This window comes from Meleagris gallopavo, chromosome 4 (genome assembly GCF_000146605.3).
Source record: "Meleagris gallopavo isolate NT-WF06-2002-E0010 breed Aviagen turkey brand Nicholas breeding stock chromosome 4, Turkey_5.1, whole genome shotgun sequence".
Lineage (NCBI taxonomy): Eukaryota > Metazoa > Chordata > Aves > Galliformes > Phasianidae > Meleagris > Meleagris gallopavo.
Window position 1 is genome coordinate 34161320 of NC_015014.2, and position 20337 is coordinate 34181656.

The 20337-nt window shown below is 37.1% G+C and overlaps 1 protein-coding gene and 1 long non-coding RNA gene across 4 annotated transcripts in view; one reads left to right on the plus strand and one right to left on the minus strand.

Moving 5' to 3' along the window:
• MYOZ2 (myozenin 2) overlaps positions 1-10871 on the minus strand; it is a 17941-nt gene extending 7070 nt beyond the window's left edge. Inside the window, exons 1-5 of one of the 3 annotated variants that reach the window (XM_003205713.4) lie at positions 10729-10871; positions 10072-10175; positions 4626-4861; positions 2382-2511; positions 601-784 (exon numbers count right to left, since the gene is read on the minus strand). In XM_003205713.4, coding sequence (XP_003205761.1) covers positions 601-784; positions 2382-2511; positions 4626-4745 — 434 coding nt within the window. In that variant the 5' untranslated portion in view covers positions 4746-4861; positions 10072-10175; positions 10729-10871. Of the gene's footprint in view, positions 1-600; positions 785-2381; positions 2512-4625; positions 4862-9396; positions 9458-10071; positions 10176-10728 lie in introns of those variants that run through there. The other 2 variants (XM_003205712.3, XM_019614745.2) reach the window with 2 other exon arrangements.
• Positions 1-20337, plus strand: part of LOC109367304 — a 127870-nt gene that overhangs the window by 6631 nt on the left and 100902 nt on the right. The window lies entirely within an intron of this gene.

Genomic DNA, 20337 nt, shown 5'->3' on the forward strand with positions numbered 1-20337 from the left:
AAAAGTTAAATGTAATAAAATAGGCAAGTTGCTAGCTGTTTTGTCTGTGGCACTGCTAGAGGGTAGAGCTCATTGTACTACCATTGCCTACAGAACAAGCTGTTAAGGTGTGAGCTGTAAAATAAATAAATAAATAAAAGTAAAGAAATGAAAAGTAAAAATAAATGTGGTTTGCCTTATATAGTTTGCAAGCCAAGTGTTACTCAAAGTTTCCTTGATGGATCTTATGAGGTCATTATATTGCACCTGCCAAAGTCGACAGAAATGCTGGAATAAGTTTGAAGAGTTACTATATCCTATGCTATTTTTTATGTCACTGTTTGTTTCTTTTTCTCTAGTTCTTTGTTTCTCTCTTTCTTTTATTCAACATTTTCAACAATTAATCTTCCGTTATTGGTTCCATAATTAATGTTGGGCCCACACTCCAGAGAGAGACTAGTTACCTTCTTAAAACTCTTGTTTGCTACTTGTAATCTGTGTAAATCTGGGTGGATATACTTGGAAGTACAGATGATGTGTGTTTTTACAGCTGCTGGAAACATTTTGTTTCATAGTAATTCTTTTTCTCCTCTATAAAATTCAGTGCCCTCTCGGAATTACCTGTTAAAGCTCCTGTAGTCCGGCAGTTCTGGCTTTGCTTCAGGTTTGAAAAGTTTAGGATATAAGGCCTCCAACAGCTCGGGATCATCCCTAATGGCTTCTATCCAAGGAGACTGATAATATTTTGGCACAGAAGTAGTGTTGAACTTTTCAGGAGGAATTTCTTTTAGTGGTCCAGAATATCCTGCAAGGAGATCACAGCAAAACCAGTATAACAATATATTGCCTTTTTGATTCCTTGTAATTATCCTATGAAAATAGGAAGTGGTATTCCATCAGTTCACAGATAGATAAAATGAACTACTGAAACAAATGGGTTGACCAAAGCCACGCAACAGCAGGTAGGTCACAGAGTGCATTTGGAGATTTTTAGATAACTGCTCTGAAGTATTCTACTCTTTTTTTGAGGCTACATTTAATTTAGTTTTATTTAAATTTATTCATATAATCGTAAGAATCTGTTTGAAAATGAGAGTGTATCAACATAATCCCTGGCCTAAGATAACAGAGTTTTTTTTGCACAAACATCTGAGGGTCTGGCTCTGATCAGAGTTTTAATAAGCAAGTAAATTCCATATTCAGTGTGATTTCTTCTACGAGCAAGTACATTATGGCAAGAGCAAATAGAGAGAGAGGAAAAACAGTCCTGAAAGTACAGTTTGAAGATTTAAAATCAGCAAGGGATTATCCTAATATATGAGCTATAGTATTCATTTGAAAAACAAAGGAAATCTATCTTTCCTTTTATCCTTATTCAGCATCTAGCTCTACAAAGTAATGCTATTTTCTCTTACAAACAGAAAACAACAACAACAAAAAAAAACACCCTACCCTGTGGTTTAATCATTTCACCAGAACTAAAGTAAATAATTGTTACCATTTTCAAATGTGAAGATTTCTACCATCATTTAGCAATGGAATACCTCTACTGAACTGTATTTGTCCCATGTATGCACAGAGTCTTAGCATTCTCCAACAAAGTAGCATTGACCTAGTTTACATAGACTGCAAAAGGTCTGCACAAAACGAGCATTGAGTAATTCCAAACAAAGAATGAATTTGTAAAAAAACAAACAAACAAACAAAAAAACCCCACCAAAAAAACAGTGTGCTCATGTATAATTCATAAACAGGAAGAAAGAATATATCACTGGATAAATTAATCACAACAAATTAGCCTTCTCTAGTCTTAGAGAATACGAAATAAGGCCTTCCGTCAGCTCCTGCTTTTAATAAAAATGAACAGTACTCTCATAGTTAAGGACCTAAATAAAGGAGAACTGTGTTTATAGCTGGGGCAGATTCCACTTTAAGTTACTTCTCTATAGAAGAGTCCAGCAAAACTTGCAATGACTTCATATTTACATTTATGGCTAATTAAACTACAGTAGATAATTTTCAGACTGTTGAGCATTGTATTGCAGTTTCGAAACTAGGGCAATGTAAATGCAGTATATTAGTCTGGTTTAACAACTGAGGAGCTTTCTCAATATGTATGAGATCAATAAATGTATGACCAGTTTCACCAGATCATAATGCATGTTTTAGTTGAAGGAAAAGTAGTACAAAAGGCATGTAAAATCTTAAAAAATAAACAGAAGCAACTAAACTTACTGCTTTAAATTTCCATGGGAAATTCTGATTAGTTATCTAAATTTATGAATTTCTAACAGCAACTCCGTTAATAAATACTGGTTAATGATGTTGTTTCATAAAGAGCTCTGTCACTTGCTGAGCAACGAACACTAAATATCATTCATATCTACAAGTTAATGTATTACCTGGGGCAATGTTGTCAGGATGCGGTGGGCTCCGGGGATCAGGTGTATTAGGGGGCGTCATTGGAGCGTGCTGGGGAATTCCTTCAACACTGAGGCCATCCATTTTAACACTGTGTATGGGCTCTCCACGCTGCATTCGAGTATAAATAAACGTCATTGATAGCAAAGGCAAAAAAAGAAAAAAGAAGAAAAAAGAAAGAAAAAAAAGAGTTCATTCATGATTCTCTTTTGAGGGAGTAGTTACAGCCCACGTCTGAGACCCAGGACATATTATCCAAAGGCACACTGTCCGCTTTTAGGTACCATTTTTGCAAGACAGCATTCATCTGGGCTTTCCAATTGTTATCCAGAAGATTAAACAGTTTCACAACTGTCTTGCAATGGCTATGTAAGCAAAAGTGAATAGTCTATCAGTGTTAAGAATGGCATTACAGCACAGTTTTAAATGTATGTATTTCAAGTGTGTGAAAGCTTTATACATAGAATTGAGGAGCTAGATCAATAAGAGGCCTAATTACCATCTGAGTTGTCCTTTTCTGAAGTTAAGATCTATTTAATTACTTATCTATCTATTTTCTATTTAATCAATTATGCAGTCTAAGAACAGAGTTCATCCCTTCTGTTGCTCATACTGGTCACTGCAGTACCTGCCTGTGCCTGTGGGCTGCATGGTTCACAGCAGACAGTAAATCCTGTTACTTTGACAGGGGGCTGAGGGATCACTAAATGCCAGGAGTTGTGATGTGCAAGACAAGGCCTTCTCACTACTGGAATATTCAATAAATCTGTTAGGTTTGAGCCATTTGAGTTTCAAAGCACTGATTCTTCAAAACTTCTTTTCCTATCGTAGTTGAAAATCCACTGCATTTGTTGAATTGATTTTGTTTGGGATTTTCTTTTCCTGTATTTATAATAGAAATAGCAACTTCAGTGTGGGTCACTTTCTGAAGATTAATGATACGGTGTTATTTTCCACTCTGCTGTTGGGCCATCAGTTCTAAGGAAACATCTAAAAGCTTAATCATTGTTGCATAAATATAGAATTGGAGTCTCATAAGAAGTCAGTATCTTATTTTAGCTATGACACATAAGCTAAAAGTAATTTAAATATAGACAGTTTTAGAGTAAGAGTTTCTTAAAGTAGGAAAGCAAATACTCAATACTTGTTTTAACTTGAAACAAAGGAAAAAAGATCAAGGCGTTCTGTTTTGGAGCCATCCTAAGGTATGTTAGAAAGATTAATTTTGGCAGCCAGAATCAGCTGATGAAGAAAACAATGTCTAAATAGGCATTTAAGGGAGAGGAACAGAAGCCAAAGAGGAATAATTTCTTCCATTGTCAGAATGTCATACTGACTGTACATCATGCGTGGTTTCTGTGTTTTTGTGAGAAATACTACAGAAGATAAGAGAGATCCGCAGAATTTCCATTAGAATGGTATATTACAAACTTTCTGCTCCAAAAGCCTCCTTATGAGATGCAGTTATACAAAAAAGTTTCCTTAGAGTCAAAAACCTGCACTTGTTTTTTACTTTTTCTGGTTAATTTACAAGTACATGTGTGTTTCTGTTAATACAATTGAACATAGTTTGAGTAACCATTGGTGCTTCGCTGTTTGGTTCATAAATTACTCATCTCCTGTTTGTACCAATTCAAACTTCAGGCTTTATCATATCAGTACATGACATATAGTCATTATTTTTATTTCCCTAAGTGGATTTTTTGACGAAAGAAAATATCAGTAAAAGTCTTTCTATGGATTCTTTAGGGTTTGGATACTAACACAGTCATAGCATCACCTGTGCAAGATTTAAAGATTCAAAATTGTGATGGAATTAGAGGGGTTGCTTGCATACTGTATTAGACTGGATGTAAAGTGCTCACACTCAAATAATTAAGCCTTTGCCAAGTTGGAGAGCTAAATAAAATGTATGAATGTTTTTCTCTTTATTTTCAGAAAATAAATAAGTGGTTTAAGTATTTTGCCAAGGCCACAGATGAGACAAACATCAGGTACATTTAATCACTGCCATTAAGGATACCCAGGGTATTGCTAATGCTTTAACACATTTCCTGAGGGACCAGTTCAGAAAATAATGGTCTTTCAGTGACAAGCTTTATCCTTTGTCTCCTTGTTCTTCCTAAAGCTACAAATAAATCATGCACAATGTTTATCACGAGCACAAAAGGAACCTCAGGCTAGTTTCACTGTGTTTTGTTAGCAAGTTATTACAAAATACTCACATTTCTTGGCTTGTTTGCAACATAATGATAATTTTCGTATGTGTATTTGTCAGATCTCCGCTGACGTCTCTTGAAGAGCCTCGCGCCTCTATTGCTGAGTGTTGATAGTTCCTCTACCATGATGTCTCTTGGGGTGCTGACCTTTTTTCCAAGGTTTAAGCTGGGTGAGACTGCAATACAATGAGTAAATACATACCTGTGTTTTTCTTAAATGCCTGATGTCGCACACCCTACACCTGAAACCCAATAACACATCAGTGCATAATTATCTAATACATGGAGGGAGCTTCATATGGTGTTAGTGAAATTAATCATTCTTCCAACATTTTGGAGTAGAGTATAGAACACTACAGCTCTGTTTTTCAAAGATGCCAAGCACCCCAAGCTCCACATTTATTTCAGTTGAATGACTAGGAAAAACTGGCTTCTGCTGAAACTAGTAACAAAATTCCATCTGACCTCAGAATTCCCAGATCAAACCGTTAGTTAACTTTGTGTTCTGCACTGGATAGATAAGGAGGTAGCTCTTTTTAAACACACCTACCAGTTCCTTATAGCTTATATACATTGTATTGTTAATTATTCTTTAATATTCTGCCTTTTTTTTTAATCCGGACCATTTTGTACTTTAAGAAAAGTTTGGATTAGAAAGTCTATATTAAGTAATGTTTTTTATTATATTCAGAGAAATCTTCAAAATAAAGGTCGAGATGTTAAAAATGAGAGACAGAACAAAGGTTTACAACATGCTTATAAAAATTGTATGTTTAGAATATTTATTTTTGATTCTCTCTAAGAGAAAAGTTACAAGCAAGTCTCAAAACTTGACACAATCAGGGACTGAACTATTAAATGCAGTGTTAGTTTATTCAGTGTTCAGGAAAAAAAAAATCTTGTTTTTTGCTTACTGGGCTCCTAGGGGATTTGAAAATGAAGATGAGGAAGATCAATTTAGACTATAAATGGAGAACATGGAACATGTGAAACTTTACTGATCATCTCTGTGGTGATGTTCTGGAAACAGGGATGTTTGTGTCAGTGAGCAAGCTGATGCTGAGTAGTCACTCTTATGAGGTGTCCTCAATCTTTAGATAATGCTTGGAACTTACAGTACAGTAACTTCAAGACTGTACAAACTATTTTGTATTAATTTATTTCAGCTTAGAACTTAGAAGAATTGAAAAAATGTAACAATAATTGGATCATATAGTAGAACAAATTTTTAATAAAATAATTTCTTATTCCCACTTTTATTAATAATTATCATTTTGTTAATTAAAATTATTTTCTGTTATTCATGAACTTCAGGAAAAAAAATGAAGATGGAATGTATTTTCAAGGATTACATTGAAGAGATGTGTTGTATTTCTTCGATCCACTTATTCAAAGTCACAGTTATTTCTTTAATAATAAGACCTCCTATTGTTTACATTCTCTTATAATCGACAGGGTATAAAATTCTGAATTTCATCATGTATTTTAATGCATTTAAATGAAACCTAATTATATGTAAGGCACTGTATCTTGCTTCCAGGTTAATCAAACAGGAAGCCCAATCTAAAATTAGCAGTACAAATTAACTATCTGCGTAGGTACCTAATGTCAAAGTTAATACTGCGTATACTGGGGGGTGGAGGTGGGAGCAAAAAAAAGGAAAAAAAGAGTTTTATTTTTATTTTTCAGTATTTCATTTTGAGTACATGACATATGTAATATGGCTTGTATCTTCTAGTAATTATGATGGAAAAGCAACGTGTAGTGCTGACACTTAGGACAATATAAGTGAGACACATACATTAAAGGTTTAGCCTAAGCTGTATTAGATAAGTTTTCCATGAAGAAAATCAAACAAGTTTATGTGCCAGGGATTGTATCGCCGCTGATCCACTTTTGTTCTTACTGATTTCAATTGAATGCTTGTAGTAGATTTAACTGGAGCTAGAGCAAGCTAACTGTATCAAGCATGCTCTTCTGCTTTATTAATAGTATGCAGAAAGAATCCTAACACACTCTTGTTATTTTTTAGCTACAAAACAGAGAGTTCTTAACAGGGAAAAAAATGACTCAGCTTGTCCAGACATATCAGTGACAGATAATGGTGGGCATTTGGCTCAGTGGTTGAGATAAGTGAACTAGTTACTGGCCTGTAGCCTAAAATTTTGACCCACAAGTCATATTTTGATTTTCTTCATTTTCAAGGTTATTAGAGGGCTATTGGCTATTGAATGGTTTTATGGTAACAAGAGATGAGAAGTTTACTTTTCATATCAGCAACATTTTCACATAGGAAATGTTAATCTTCATTGTCTGCAGAGTTGGTAGTATACAAATCCTGAGCCAAGATCTCTGTCCAAACTACCCTGCGTTTGTCTGGGGGCATGGTGGATGTTAACTGTTTTGCACCTTGCTGTTCCTTTATGAATGTACCGTTCTTGTAAATGTTTGCTGTAGGCTCCAAGGTGTGGAGCTCTTTGTAGCCCACGGTTGTGTACTATTGTGTATCTAGGGAGCAACCCAGAAACATATCTGTGAAGTTCAGTTGAATCCCCTGCCAACTAAAATCTAATCTGCTGTCTAGTTCATGATGTGTCTAGGGATTGGTTCAGTGTCAGTGCAAGAAAGGTGATAAAAAATGAGAAAAGAAGAACATTTAGAGCATGACAAAAAGAGAACGTCTCCAAGTGCACCGATACAAAAAGCCTCATAAATTGATATTAATGCTGGAAGTTTATTTCATGGTTTAACCTTAATATTAGTCCAGTTTCATTTCTTTGTTTCTGCCAATTCAGCTATATTCTGCCCTTAAAGTCTTTACTAACTTCATTTAGATATGATTTATATGTTTCTTCCTTCAATCCCTTTTGATCTTCTAGTTTACAGTCTTCTCAAGACTTCTCTTTGGATTATAAATTTTAATTATGAATATTATGTTTGTTATGGTAGCAGAAGTAAGAATTTGTAACTCCATCATAATAGACTTGTTTAGCTACTGAAGAATGCACTTAAGAAACTGGACAGAATTAGACATGAGGTTTGAGTTTAATTGAATACTAATTTGAGGAACTGCAAAGACTTCCCTAAACATACATATGTATGCCTCTACCAACTAGGTTTAGAAATTTCATGATACGTCCAATTCTGCCAGAGAAAAGAAAAAGTGTTTGAAAGGTCACAATGTTCCCGATGCTGCTGTAGTCCTGCAGGCTCCCTTGTGAGACCATAAGTGAGACCATAAGAGGGTGTCTTTTACTGCAGCATTTTATGACACATAGAACTTAACCAAAATAATTTTCTATAGCCCAACAGGAAAATGTGAACTTCCAGTAATTATTAACCCAGCCCAGATTTAAGACACTCATAAAAACTTGAACAACTTTGTATGTTTTCCACAAGATATTTCTGCTGTGAATATCTTTTATAAGGAGTTTAAGGTTCAGTGTTTACGTGAAAGCATTGTAATAAAAAGGATCTAAAATAAAAATGCAGTAGGTATACTTCTGAGTGTCATCCCAAGCCAAAAGGACTTGCACTACAGAACCTCCTGTTACTGTTTACCTCTGCTAATGCTTAGTATTTCTAATGTCTGTGAAACGGCAGTTTCTTGCAGAATGAAGTTTAGGCTTTAGGTAATTTTCAGGTGCAGGACCTTCATTACAAGCAGTGATGCACAGCATTTTATCTTCCAGATCTCAGGCTAAACTTGTTTAATTAACAATTGAGGGGAAATAAATTGTCGAAATTAAAAGAGAATAATTTATTCCTTTAAAAATCAGATTTATCCCTGATTTTTTGAAGGATGGTTCAAATTTGGTCCTAGAGAACTAGCATACAATTTGTCTTACTATGACTTTGGTTATCCTGTTTCCAAATTGGTTTCACTTAACTTGTATAATTTAAGATTTTAGACTCTTATTACACACATTTCATGAAATTTCCTTTTTTTTTTTTAATGTATATATCTCTGCCAGCCAAAGAAGAGGCAGAAGTAGAATACACAGTTAAGGGTGAAGGTGTTTATATTGTCTTCAGTGGCCTTGTATCGCAGCATGTCTTATAAAAGAAGTTGTAGGATCTGTTTATATCTACATGTATGAGTAATGAAAAGACAGATTATGTAAGGTAAACATCAGCACAGGTTATTCAACAACTCCAATGACTACCAGAACTGCATGGTATATTTATTAGTATCGCAATGAACAGTAGTAACATGTACCATTTGAAATTTATTATTCTAAACAGTTTTTCTGCCCTGAAGAGCTTAGTGGCTATTTCAGGTACATATGATACTTTTCAGTACAAAAAATCTGAGTTGTAATGAAATCTGTAAGGGTAGTCTGGGTTTTAGACTTAAATGTATGTTCAGTTGGGAATAAAGAGAGGGAAGAGGAACAAAAATTACTGAAAAAATATGTAATTATCAGTATTAGGACCAGGCACTGCAGTATATTGCTTCTTTTTCTAAATTCTTTATGTTTCTGGTCCTACTCTTCCAGCAGTCAGATTGGTCAACGAATGTGTACAGAAAACCTCCCAAAACTCTCTGCATCAAAAGACCACAAGAAAATTTTTTCAGTACCGAAATTTAATGTCCAGTGCTTTATCTTATGTAAGCAGTATGATTTTCAAAAATTCTAAATATTGGCAGAACTCTGTTTTTTTCAGTGCCACTCATGGAGTGCTTATCATTTTAAAAATAGTGATATTTTACACAAATGGTAAAAAAGATTTGTGGAAAGGATTGGAAGGATCTCCAAAAGCACCGAGCACGTACCTAATGAAAGCCAAGAAGACCAGCATTCCCAGGTGAGTTAACTGCTTCCAAAGGTGTCACACTAGAAGCGTAATTTTAATAAGCTCTTTTCAAACATAGTACTACCTTCTCATGTCTACCTTTTCATCAGTGCAACAACAGAAGAGTAAAATTTCTGCATATAAGATTAATTGGTGGCTACGAATTGGGAGAAAATTGCCACATTGATAGCAAATTTTGTTAGTTAGAAAGATTAATTATTAGGAACAGAGTTGTAAACAATCGTTTCAAAAATTTTCATCATTACTATTAATAAAAGCAACATGAAAGAGTGCCAAAAAAAAAAAAGGATACAGGCAGATCAGCATGTTCCTCAGATGATAGCCATTTAAAATGGAATGAAGTCATGTTATTAACCCCAAATAATGTTCTGAAAGGCTATCCTAGCAGAATGCACATCAGCTGTTAGATTACTTCATTCCTTCACAGCAGTTGTTCATCTGAAAATAGCTTTCAAATGAAAAGAGGCAACTACAAAAGGATTAGTTACCATAGGCAGCATGATACTCCCCCAAGATTATTTATGGCAAAACACTCAGAGACAAAGCTGTAAGAGAGTTAAACTCTGTGATTAAAAATGTTTTAGGGAGGGCTAGAGGACAGTGCATATAGAGTAAGTTGTGTTCAGCGCTATACCATTTCTCTGTATTTCATCCATAATGGCTGATGCTTGTTGTTTCCTCTCTTTGACCATGGCAGAATGTGATAACATTGTGATTTTCTGATATGATTTTTCCTTGCTGAAAAAAAACACACATTTTTACATTGTTGAGCCAGCTCATGCTATTAAGCCAACTTTAATTTCTGATAGCATGTTTAGAATGGCTGAATAGTGAGTTTTTTTATTTCTCCTCTAGAAATACAGTGTTTTTAACTAGGCAAAATGCACTGGCAATTTCTGCTTGCAGTTGGATACTAGAAGGTATTTACATGGATAGAAAAGTGCCAAAGAATGAGCTTTGAGTTGGATACATACATTTTGCAGCAAAATCAGTGTTGGAGATTTAGGCCTTTGCATATCTACACATTACATTAAAAGATTATTTCATAACTAATATATTTATTATACCTTGTATTTTGTTTTCAAAATGTTATACTGATATTTCTTACTCTAATAAAGAACTTGAGGAACTAAACAAGATGCTCTGGCATCTTTAAAGAAAGTGCATTTCTGACTAGGTTAAAAAATAAACGTCTTTTAAATTGCAGAGCCAAGAGGTTACATAAATGTCTTTTATCTGCTACTTTGTATGACAGTCAATGACAAAATATTTCAGGAAACAATACACTTACCGTACTGTTTCGTTGTGCAGAAAAATGTGATCTCAACTCTTTAGTTGAAGCTTCAGGAGTTAGTTATGAATGGGGGTGACCTGCCTGGTCCAGGATGGTTTCTACCCTTGTGCTTGGATCTGCATGGTACCTAGTACTGAGACAAACTGGGGGCTGATCCTCTTCAAAGGGATTGGCATCCAGCTGACATCAACTAGTTATATATAGAACCAAACACTCCAGCCACTCATATCTTCCTGGCAAAAGAAGAGAACAGGAAAGATTCAGCTGCACCCACAACAAAGAGAGTTTATATCCCTTTAAGAGCTTACTGGAAAATTTAATGGAATGCATTCCTCATACTCATACAGATCATCTCCTCATCACCTCTGAGAATAATAATCTATGTCTTATAACCAGGAAGGAGACATTTAAAAATACGGTATTAAGTATATGGATGAACAAGACTGTATCAGATGAGAATGGCATGGGCTAATCCTTAGTGAAAGATGAAACCATACTTCAGTAGTGGTTGATGGCTAAAGTCAGTAGCAGATGGTTTATACACAGAGTCTGTTCTGGAAAAGAAGTGAGATTTTATTTTCAGTTTTATAAGTGGTAGAGAGTAATTTCTCAAAAAACACACAGCAGAGAGAAGTTGTGGCAGAAAGAAAGCTTCCCCCCCTCAACCTTTTTTTCCTCAGTGCTGATAACTGAATTACAGACAGTAATAGGAAGATGAAATAGTTCTTCTATTTCTGATTCAGATTTGGTTTTGCTCTAGGAAGCTTGGATCCTGGTATGACAGGAGAAAGGAATTCTGCATGTAAATTGAATCTAGAGAGTAATAAAACACACCGATATAGTGGTTATAACTTTTCAAGCAAGAAGCAGGCTGAGATATATACGACATATGTGCCTGATAAAATGTCTTAGCAGGCTTTCAACCAAAAATTACTTAATCTTTTTTCTCAAGCTTTCTCTTCCTAGGCTTAGCTTTTCAAAGCATTCTTCTGAGATCCATACATCTCTGCCCTAAAGAGAATGGCATTTTATTCCTCACTATCAGAATCTACTATTATTAAATGTGGGTTATTGTTTTCAAGGTTTTTGTGTTGATTCAGCCACTTACAAATAGCACCAGCAAACATGATCAAAGTCTTGGTTGAGTCTTATCTATTTAACTAAAGAGGTTGCTCTGCACCTGTGTGAGGCTTTCAGTGATTTCTCTTGCAAAGTGAAGGCAAGACTAGTGTAGACACTTCTAAAATAAAAATAGGTCCTCCTCCTCTCTCCTATAGAATGAGTGAATTTAAAAAGCATATAGTGAACATTTCAGTTCCTGTTATGTATTTGAAAATTGAAGATAAGTTTTAGAATATGAGCAGGAAGAATAATGAAACTAATGTGAAGAAAAAATGTGAAGCATGGTACAACATTCAGTTTTAATTCAATCAGAATGCTACTTTTTTGTTTCCTGCAAACCTGACTGGCCAAATCCATGCGCAACTCAACCTCATAGTCTTTGCTTAGAACAGGGGATTGAACCCCTAGAGATCTCTTCTAACATAAGTTATTCTGTAATTTTTCCCAAGACTATCAAGAACTGGACTGAGGTGATAAGGGATACAGATGTATGCAGTCACAGAATATTTACAGAATTTTCACTTTTCATACACACAAGAAATATCAGTTTTGTTTTAACTTTAGTTTAAGTGGATAGCATTGTAATGGAAACAGGTTTAATCCTCTTATGTCCCTCAAATGTAAATGACTGAAACATCAGTTTTTGAGCATCAGCAAGATAATAAGCTGCTGGGAAACTTTCAGTAGAAATTTATGAAACCAGTTCACTTTTTTTATTTGACAGTAGTTGACAGTCTGTGATGAAAGGGGAAAGCAGTAGGCATAATATATTTTGACTTGTGAGGTTTTTGATAGCATGCCACACTTAAAAGAACAAATGTTCTTGAAACTCCTATGCAACTGATTGGAAACTCATACTCTAGTAATTAGTGATTCACCACCAAGCTGTCAGTTGGGACTGAAAGGCAGTCTGTCAAGGTTTGTGCTGCTCAGTGTTCTCATTAATAATACAAATGATGGAGTAGGGAGCCTCAATTAAATGCCGCCCTAGGAATATTACACGCAATCTGCATGAAAGAATTTAACTGTTTAGCTATTTTGATGAATTAGGAAAGAATTTAATGCAGTTCTAATGAAATTATGGAGTGGGCATTCAACTGATTGACATTGAAGTTATCTTTAAGCTTGAATTTTTTTTTATCTTAGCAGGACATAGCAAGAACCATCTCCAATGAGATAGTCCAGGGTTTAATCTATTACAATCTCTGTTAACTAGTTCTTTGACAGAATAAAAATTACATGAACAATTTGTGCTTTTGCAGTATTGTGCTAGCATATACAATCAGCTATCTGTCAGTTCTTGAGAGCTGCAAGCTCTTGAAAAATGTAGGATTCCTGTTCAAAATCACACAGAAAAAACTGGTGTAATTATTTAAAAACAATAAAATTAAACTAAGAAATAAAATTCAAATTAGTCTCACATAAGAAAGAAAAATCAAGGAATAGCTTCTAAAACAACATAGCAGAAGAATTACATTGAATCACAAAATAGGGTTACATTGACCTATGAAATGAGTTGAACTATATGTTCATACAGTATGTATATCAAAAGAAAGGTAATCTCATTTTACTGATACCAAAGAGCTGGAACATTTTTATTGTCTTTAAATAAGTACAAAGATGTTAAGAACTGAATGAAATGCAGACAACACATGCTAAGAATTATTATCTGTGAGGAAAGAATGAAAGGATTTAGGTGTTTTTGGCTTAGCAAAGTCCAGAAGGACTTGTATCGTGACATCAGTCTCTTAGCGTGTGAAATGATTCTGTAATCTGGACTCTAATCTTGCTCACAAAATTTGAAACAACAGATAATCAACTGATTTTATTTCAGAAGTATTGAGGAAATATTAAGAGCTTTCTTTCAGGGACAGCTGATACCAGGCCTGGTTGCTTACCAGTGTGGTGGAAAGAAATTTTTCAGCGATTTTTAAGAGTGTGTAGTTTAGACATACTGGATCCAGCCTCAGAATACATATATTAGCTTTATGACTTTAGATTTCTCTTTCAGCCTTTATTGTGCAATACTCTTTGAATATGGATATTCACTAGAAATAAGTAATTGTTATTTACCAATACCATTACTTAACCTATTAGATTTTTTTTTTGTCTTCTGTTGGAATTGGTACCGGAATCATCTTCTACTTTTAGAGTTTTATTTCCAGTAATTAGCATAGTACTCACATATCTCAGCTACAAGTGTATATTTTGTTTAAGATTCACAAGCTTCCACTTATGTATCCAGGAACCTCTTCTGATTTTGTTTGCAGCATTTCAGTATCTTGATACTGGAAATAATACAAGAACAAGAGATTTCACGTTTGGTGGCTGTGGGAAAGAAGTGTGGACAAAAACACTGAAGTGTTTGAAAGTTCATTCTACTTACTAGTTTGTGAATTAATCCTACTTATTAGTTCAAATGTTTTTTTTGCCAGAGTACTTCTGATTGGAGTTGAAAGAATGCTTTTAGTAGTTGCACTTATTTTTATTTTTTTCTTTGATTTTATATGTTGTCACGGAATCACAGAGTCCTAGGGGTTGGAAGGGATCTCCAGAGATCATCGAGACCAACCCCCCTGCCAAAGCAGGTTGCCACACCAGGTCGCACAAGTGGGCGTCCAGGCGGGTCTTGAATATCTCCAGAGAAGGAGACTCCACAACCTCCCTGGGCAGCCTGTTCCAGTGCTCCATCACCCTCACTGTGAAGAATTTATTGCGCACATTTGTGCAGAACTTCCTATGCTGCAGTTTCTGGCCGTTTCCCCTTGTCCTATCTGCACACACTGCTGAAAACAGTCTGGCCTCGCCACTCTGCCTCCCACACCTTAGATATTTATAGACCTGGATCAGGTCTCTTCTCAGTTGTCTTTTCTCAAGGCTAAACAGACTCAGTTCACTCAGCCTTTCTTCACAGGGGAGATGCTCCAAGCCCTTCACCATCTCTGTGGCCCTCCGCTGGACTCTTTCCAAGAGATCCCTGTCTTTTTTGTATTGGGGAGCCCAGAACTGGACACAGTACTACAGATGAGGCCTTACCAGGGCAGAGTAGAGAGGGAGGATCACCTCTCTCAACCTGCTGGACATGCTCTTTTTAATGCACCCCAGAATGCCATTGGCCTTTTTGGCCACGAGGGCACACTGCTGGCTCATGGCCAACCTGTTGTCCACCAGGACACCCAGGTCCCTCTCCGCAGAGCTCCTCTCTAGCAGGTCATCCCCCAACCCGCACTGGTGCATGCACTTATTCCTCCCTAGATGCAAGACCCTACACTTGCTTTTGTTAAACCTCATCTGGTTTCTTACTGCCCAGCTCTCCAGCCTGTCCAGGTCTTTCTGAATGGCAGCACAGCCTTCAAGCGTGTCAGCCAATCCTCCCAACTGCATATCATCAGCAAACTTACTGAGGGTGGCCACTATTCCCTCATCAAGGTTATTGATGAAGATGTTGAACAAGACTGGACCCAGCACCAACCCCTGAGGAACACTGCTGGTTATAGGTCTCCAATGGGACTCTGCACCATCAACGACGACCCTCTGTGCTCTGCCAGTCAGCCAGTTCTCAACCCACCTCACTGTCCACTCATCTATCCCACACTTCCTCAGCTTTGTTATCAGGATGTTGTGGGAGACAGTATCAAATGCCTTGCTGAAATCAAGGTAGACTGCATTGACTGCTCTTCCCCATCCACCCAGCCAGTGTCAACATCATAGAAGGCTACCAGGTTGGCCAAGCATGACCTCCCCCTGGTGAACCCATGCTGACTACTTCTGATAACCTTTTCTTCCAGTTGTCTGGAAATGGCATCCAGCACAAGCTGTTCCATCACCTTTGCAGGGACAGAGGTGAGGCTGACTGGCCTGTAATTACCTGGATCTTCCTTCTTGCTCTTTTGAAGACCGGAGTGACATTGGCTATCCTCCAGTCTTCAGGCACCTCACCCATTCTCCAAGACCTCTCAAAGATAGAGAGTGGTTCAGCAATCACCTCTGCCAGCTCCCTCAGCACCCGTGGATGCATCCCATCAGGTCCCATGGTTCATTGGTTCATAGGTGCTCTCAGACCGCCTTTTCCCTGACTAAAGGGAAGTCTTCCATTCCCCAGACTGTCTCACTAACCTCCAGGGTCTGGGATTCCTGAGGGAGAGCTTTTTCACTGAAGACAGAAGCAAGGAAGGCATTCAGTATCTCTGCCTTCTCAGCATCCTCCGTTACCAGAACACTCTCCCTCACTTAGTAGGGGAACCACATTCTCCCTAGTCTTCCTTTTACTGTTAACATACTTAAAAAAGCCTTTTTTATTATCCTTTATCATCTTTGCCAGATTCAATTCCAGGCGGGCTTTAGCCTTCCTCATCGCATCCTTGCAGGCCCTGACAACATTTCTATATTCTTCCCAAGCGGTCAGACCCTTCTTCTTTCCTTTGAGTTCATGCATGAGCTCCTTTCTCATCCACACAGGTCTCCTGCCACCCTTTCCTGATTTCTTGCTCACAGGGACACACTGATCTTGAGCTTGGAAGAACAGCTGTTTAAATGCTGACTAGCTCTCACAGGCCCCTTTACCTTCTAACACCCAAGCCCACAGGATAGCTCCAAGTAGGTCCCAGAAAAGATCAAAGCTGGCTCTCCTAAAGTCCAGGGTAGCAATCCTACTTTTTGCTTTGCTTCTTCCACTCAAGGTCTTGAACTCCACCATCTCGTGGTCACTACAACCCAAGCTGCCCCCAACCCTTACTTCCTTTACAGGCCCTTCCTTATTACTGAGAATAAGGTCCAGCAACAGCTCTCTCCTCGTTGATTCCTCCACCACCTGCATCAGAAAGTTGTCTTCAACACATTGCAGGAACCGTCTGGACCGCATGTGCCTGGCCGTGTTGCTTATCCATCATATATCTGAATAACTGAAGTCCCCCATAAGTACCAGCACCTGGGATCATGATGCTACTTCCAGTTGCTTATGGAAGGCCTCATCAGCCTCTCCTTCTGATCAGGGGGCCTGTAGTACACACTCACAACAGTGCCATACCAGCCTGCCCCTTGATTTTCACCCACAAGCTCTCCACTACTACACAACTCTCCCCCAGGTGGAGTTCAGTACATTCTAACTGCTCTCTCACATAAAGAGAGGCCCTCCACCTCACCAGCTGATCTTTCCTAAAAAAGGCATAGCCCTCCATGACAACATTCCAGTCACATAAGCTGTACCACCACATCTCTGTGGTTGCAGTGAGATTGTAGCTCCACAACCACATGCAGATCTCCAGCTCTTCCTATTTATTTCCCATACTATGCACATTAGCATACAGAGCATCACTTCTTGCATTATTTCTACTGTTGCTGAGAATATATTTTATTCCAAAAAAAGAAGCAGCAGCAACTTGCCAACAGCAGAACAAGTAATCTTACCAATAGATGTTTCTACCTAAAATTTATCTTACTAGTACTATCTTAAGATTCTGTCATCAATGGAATGAAAAACAAACATATGCCATAGCAGTGGGGAGACAGAATATTTAACTGTTCATATAATCAGTGAATGTACAGATACTATAGTTAAGAAATAAACAAGAGAGTCTGGCTACCATAGGTTACTATACCAAAAAGAAAATAGATGAAGTACTTGCTCTTATCTTGGGCCCACTGTAAAACTCCAAAGGGGAGATCTCCAGAAAGAGATCCTTCCCTACTGGTAGTCAGCTCTTAAATGGGTCTGGGAGAGGTGAAGTCAGGCTCCACCCCTTCTGGCAGCACAGGTGAATTGCCTTCACCTGTGCTCCCAGGGCTGACTCATTGCTCGCCTCAGGTGATCAATCAGAGGTTCAGGCTGTGATTCAGCAGTTTCCATATGCTGTTGTAGCTGGAAATCAAGAACTATATGGTAAATAAAGCTAAATGCTATTTCTTTCCCATTGCTTAAGGAAGGGCCACATTACCAAGTATGTAATTGTAAAGTATTATTCATGTATATATGCGACTAACTAAATGTCCATAATGATGAAGGAAGGTTAAGAAGGTGATACACTAGTATCAAAAAAATCAAACCATGCATTTCAATGAGGGGAAGTATTATTTAGCATGTGGCAAACTGGAGTGATTGAGTCAGCCTGTGAACAAGGTCAACATTTACCTATCTTATTCCATTGCGTCATTTTAGTTTGATCAAGTAAGCATTTTCCTTCCTTCTGCTTTTCCTTTAGTGGAAATGCTATGTCACAGCCTAAAGCAGTGATTGAGCACCTGCTGGGAAGGCAGGGCCATCTCAGGGGAGCTCAGGTGCATGCAGTGTACCTGAGTGACCAGAAGGGGTGGAGTCAGGATCCACCCCTTCCTAGAGACTTCATTTAAGGGGTGGCAGTGGAAGTGAGGGTAGCTCACTAGACATTCCTGTTTATCTGAGGTGTTGCAAAGGTAAGTAGTTTTTTTTTTCTTCCTTTGTTTCTGTGTCTACAGCTGTTGCACAACTGTTGCTTTTGGGCTTGTTCTTATTTGTTGTAGCCAAGGATTGTGTCACCGTACTAATATTGTTGTACTTTCTATCACATTATAGTATTACAGCACTGAATAATCTTCTGTTTTTATCTCACCTTCAGGAGAAAGCTCAGACTTTTTTCTTATAGACTTTTTTTTCTCACAATGTTAGTGTGATCTAAGTGAATGACAATTGTAGGAAGATTCTTTATGTCTTTATGACAAACTAAAACTGAAGGTGATACACCTATAATCTTGCTTTTACTTAAATTCAAAAGTTGAGGTAACCTATATCTCCCACTCACAATGTGATAAATCTTATTTTTGTTGAAAGTTTTTGTGAAATGGTTATTGCACATTGATAGAGGTAGTACAGGGTCTCCTGTCTTCACTATGGGAGGAAAAAATCCGAAATGCATATTAAGATTTGCATAAGGAGGAAAAAAGTCCTCATTTTTATGACTCAAAAAATGAAGTACTTGCATTTTTTTAACCTTAATAAATCTTGGAAGATAAAAATGAAAATATTTTTATTTCTATTTTTTCTTACTGTTTTTGTGTATGCCTTCATAAAAACTTTTTTTGTTGTTTCTTTGTGAAAATCTCTATTTCACCCAAAGCTTTTTTCCTATTGAAAAAAAATCTGTGAAGGATTTTCAGTCAATTCTGTGTCTGTATTTTAGTGTTTAATTATTATTTATCAATAAGAAATAATTAAATAGCTAATAATTTCAAAGTAGGTATGTAATTTCCGTGAACTTTACTTATAATATGTATAAAATAGCTTGCAACTACGCTGGGTTGGTAGTTCTTCTATGGATTCATTGAACAAATTGCCAAGAGAAATACTTTTGAGGCATTGTTATAAACTATTTAATAGTGTAGGATGTATTTGAAAAAAATTTCAAAATAGCGGTTAAAAAAATACTGCCTTTCTGTTTAAGATCCAAAGTCTATCATTTTCCTGAGGTCTTTAATATTTTCATGTTTATCCTCATTTATTTTGAAGGATCTACCTCTGGAACATCACATCTAGAAATAATTTATGTAGAAATCTTAAAAAAGCCCAAACGCTCCTGTTTTAACAGTCTTGTCTATAAAATAAAATGAATAACAGGAAGAAAAAGGTAAAATATTTTCCTTGATCATCAGCTGCCTTAATCATCCTAGGATGTCACTTGCTAAATACTTCCCCTCATTGAAATTCATGGCTTTGTGGTTATAAGTCATTGGGGACTGTGGTCTATGTTTGGCTCAAGGAAAATAATTCATAGTGGTAGGTACAAGGAGCAAAGAGCATTTCTTCAACTGTGCCGTAGAACACATGTTCCCATGCCATAGAACCATTCTCCATCGAAGAAGTGCATATTAAAAATATGTTTCATGCATGGGTAGTGATAGAGTAGAGCTTCCTTTCTTCTTGAAGGCATGACATTGCTATTACCTTTCACTGAGCGTGGTGCAGTTGCCTCAGCAGCCCTTGGGTGCTAAGATGTTTCCAGTTTAGCCTAGAGGAATAACAGATTTCGGGGGACTTCTCAAGATGTATCTCGATTCACACTTTCATACTTTACTTCCAGTCTTTGAGAGTATAAGACAGTTTTTTTTGGGGGGGGGGAGAGGGAGGGGAGAAAACCACAGAAAGCTGAGAGCCTCATTTAATCCTAAGAGATAAGGGCACAAGCACAGGCCTGTGCTGTCAAAGACATAATGAAAGCCAGCAGCTGTCCAGAAAGCTTTAATTTAGTGCATGCATTTTCTGATGATCACTACTTGAAAACTCATTTGTTTCTGTGGGTAGTCTACTGCACTGCAAAGCTTGTGTTGTTTTTTCTTTCATTAAAAGGATGCGAGTCTTCCCACTGTGTACAAGATTACAGTTTGATATAGTATGTGCTTGTGACACTGCCTATGTGAGAATCTCTTCAAGGGTGAAGCCTTAATTTTTAATTGTTGCATGGCAAGTAGAGTATTTGTATGTCTCTTTGGCAGGTTGGTGTTTGTTTGGAAATTAGT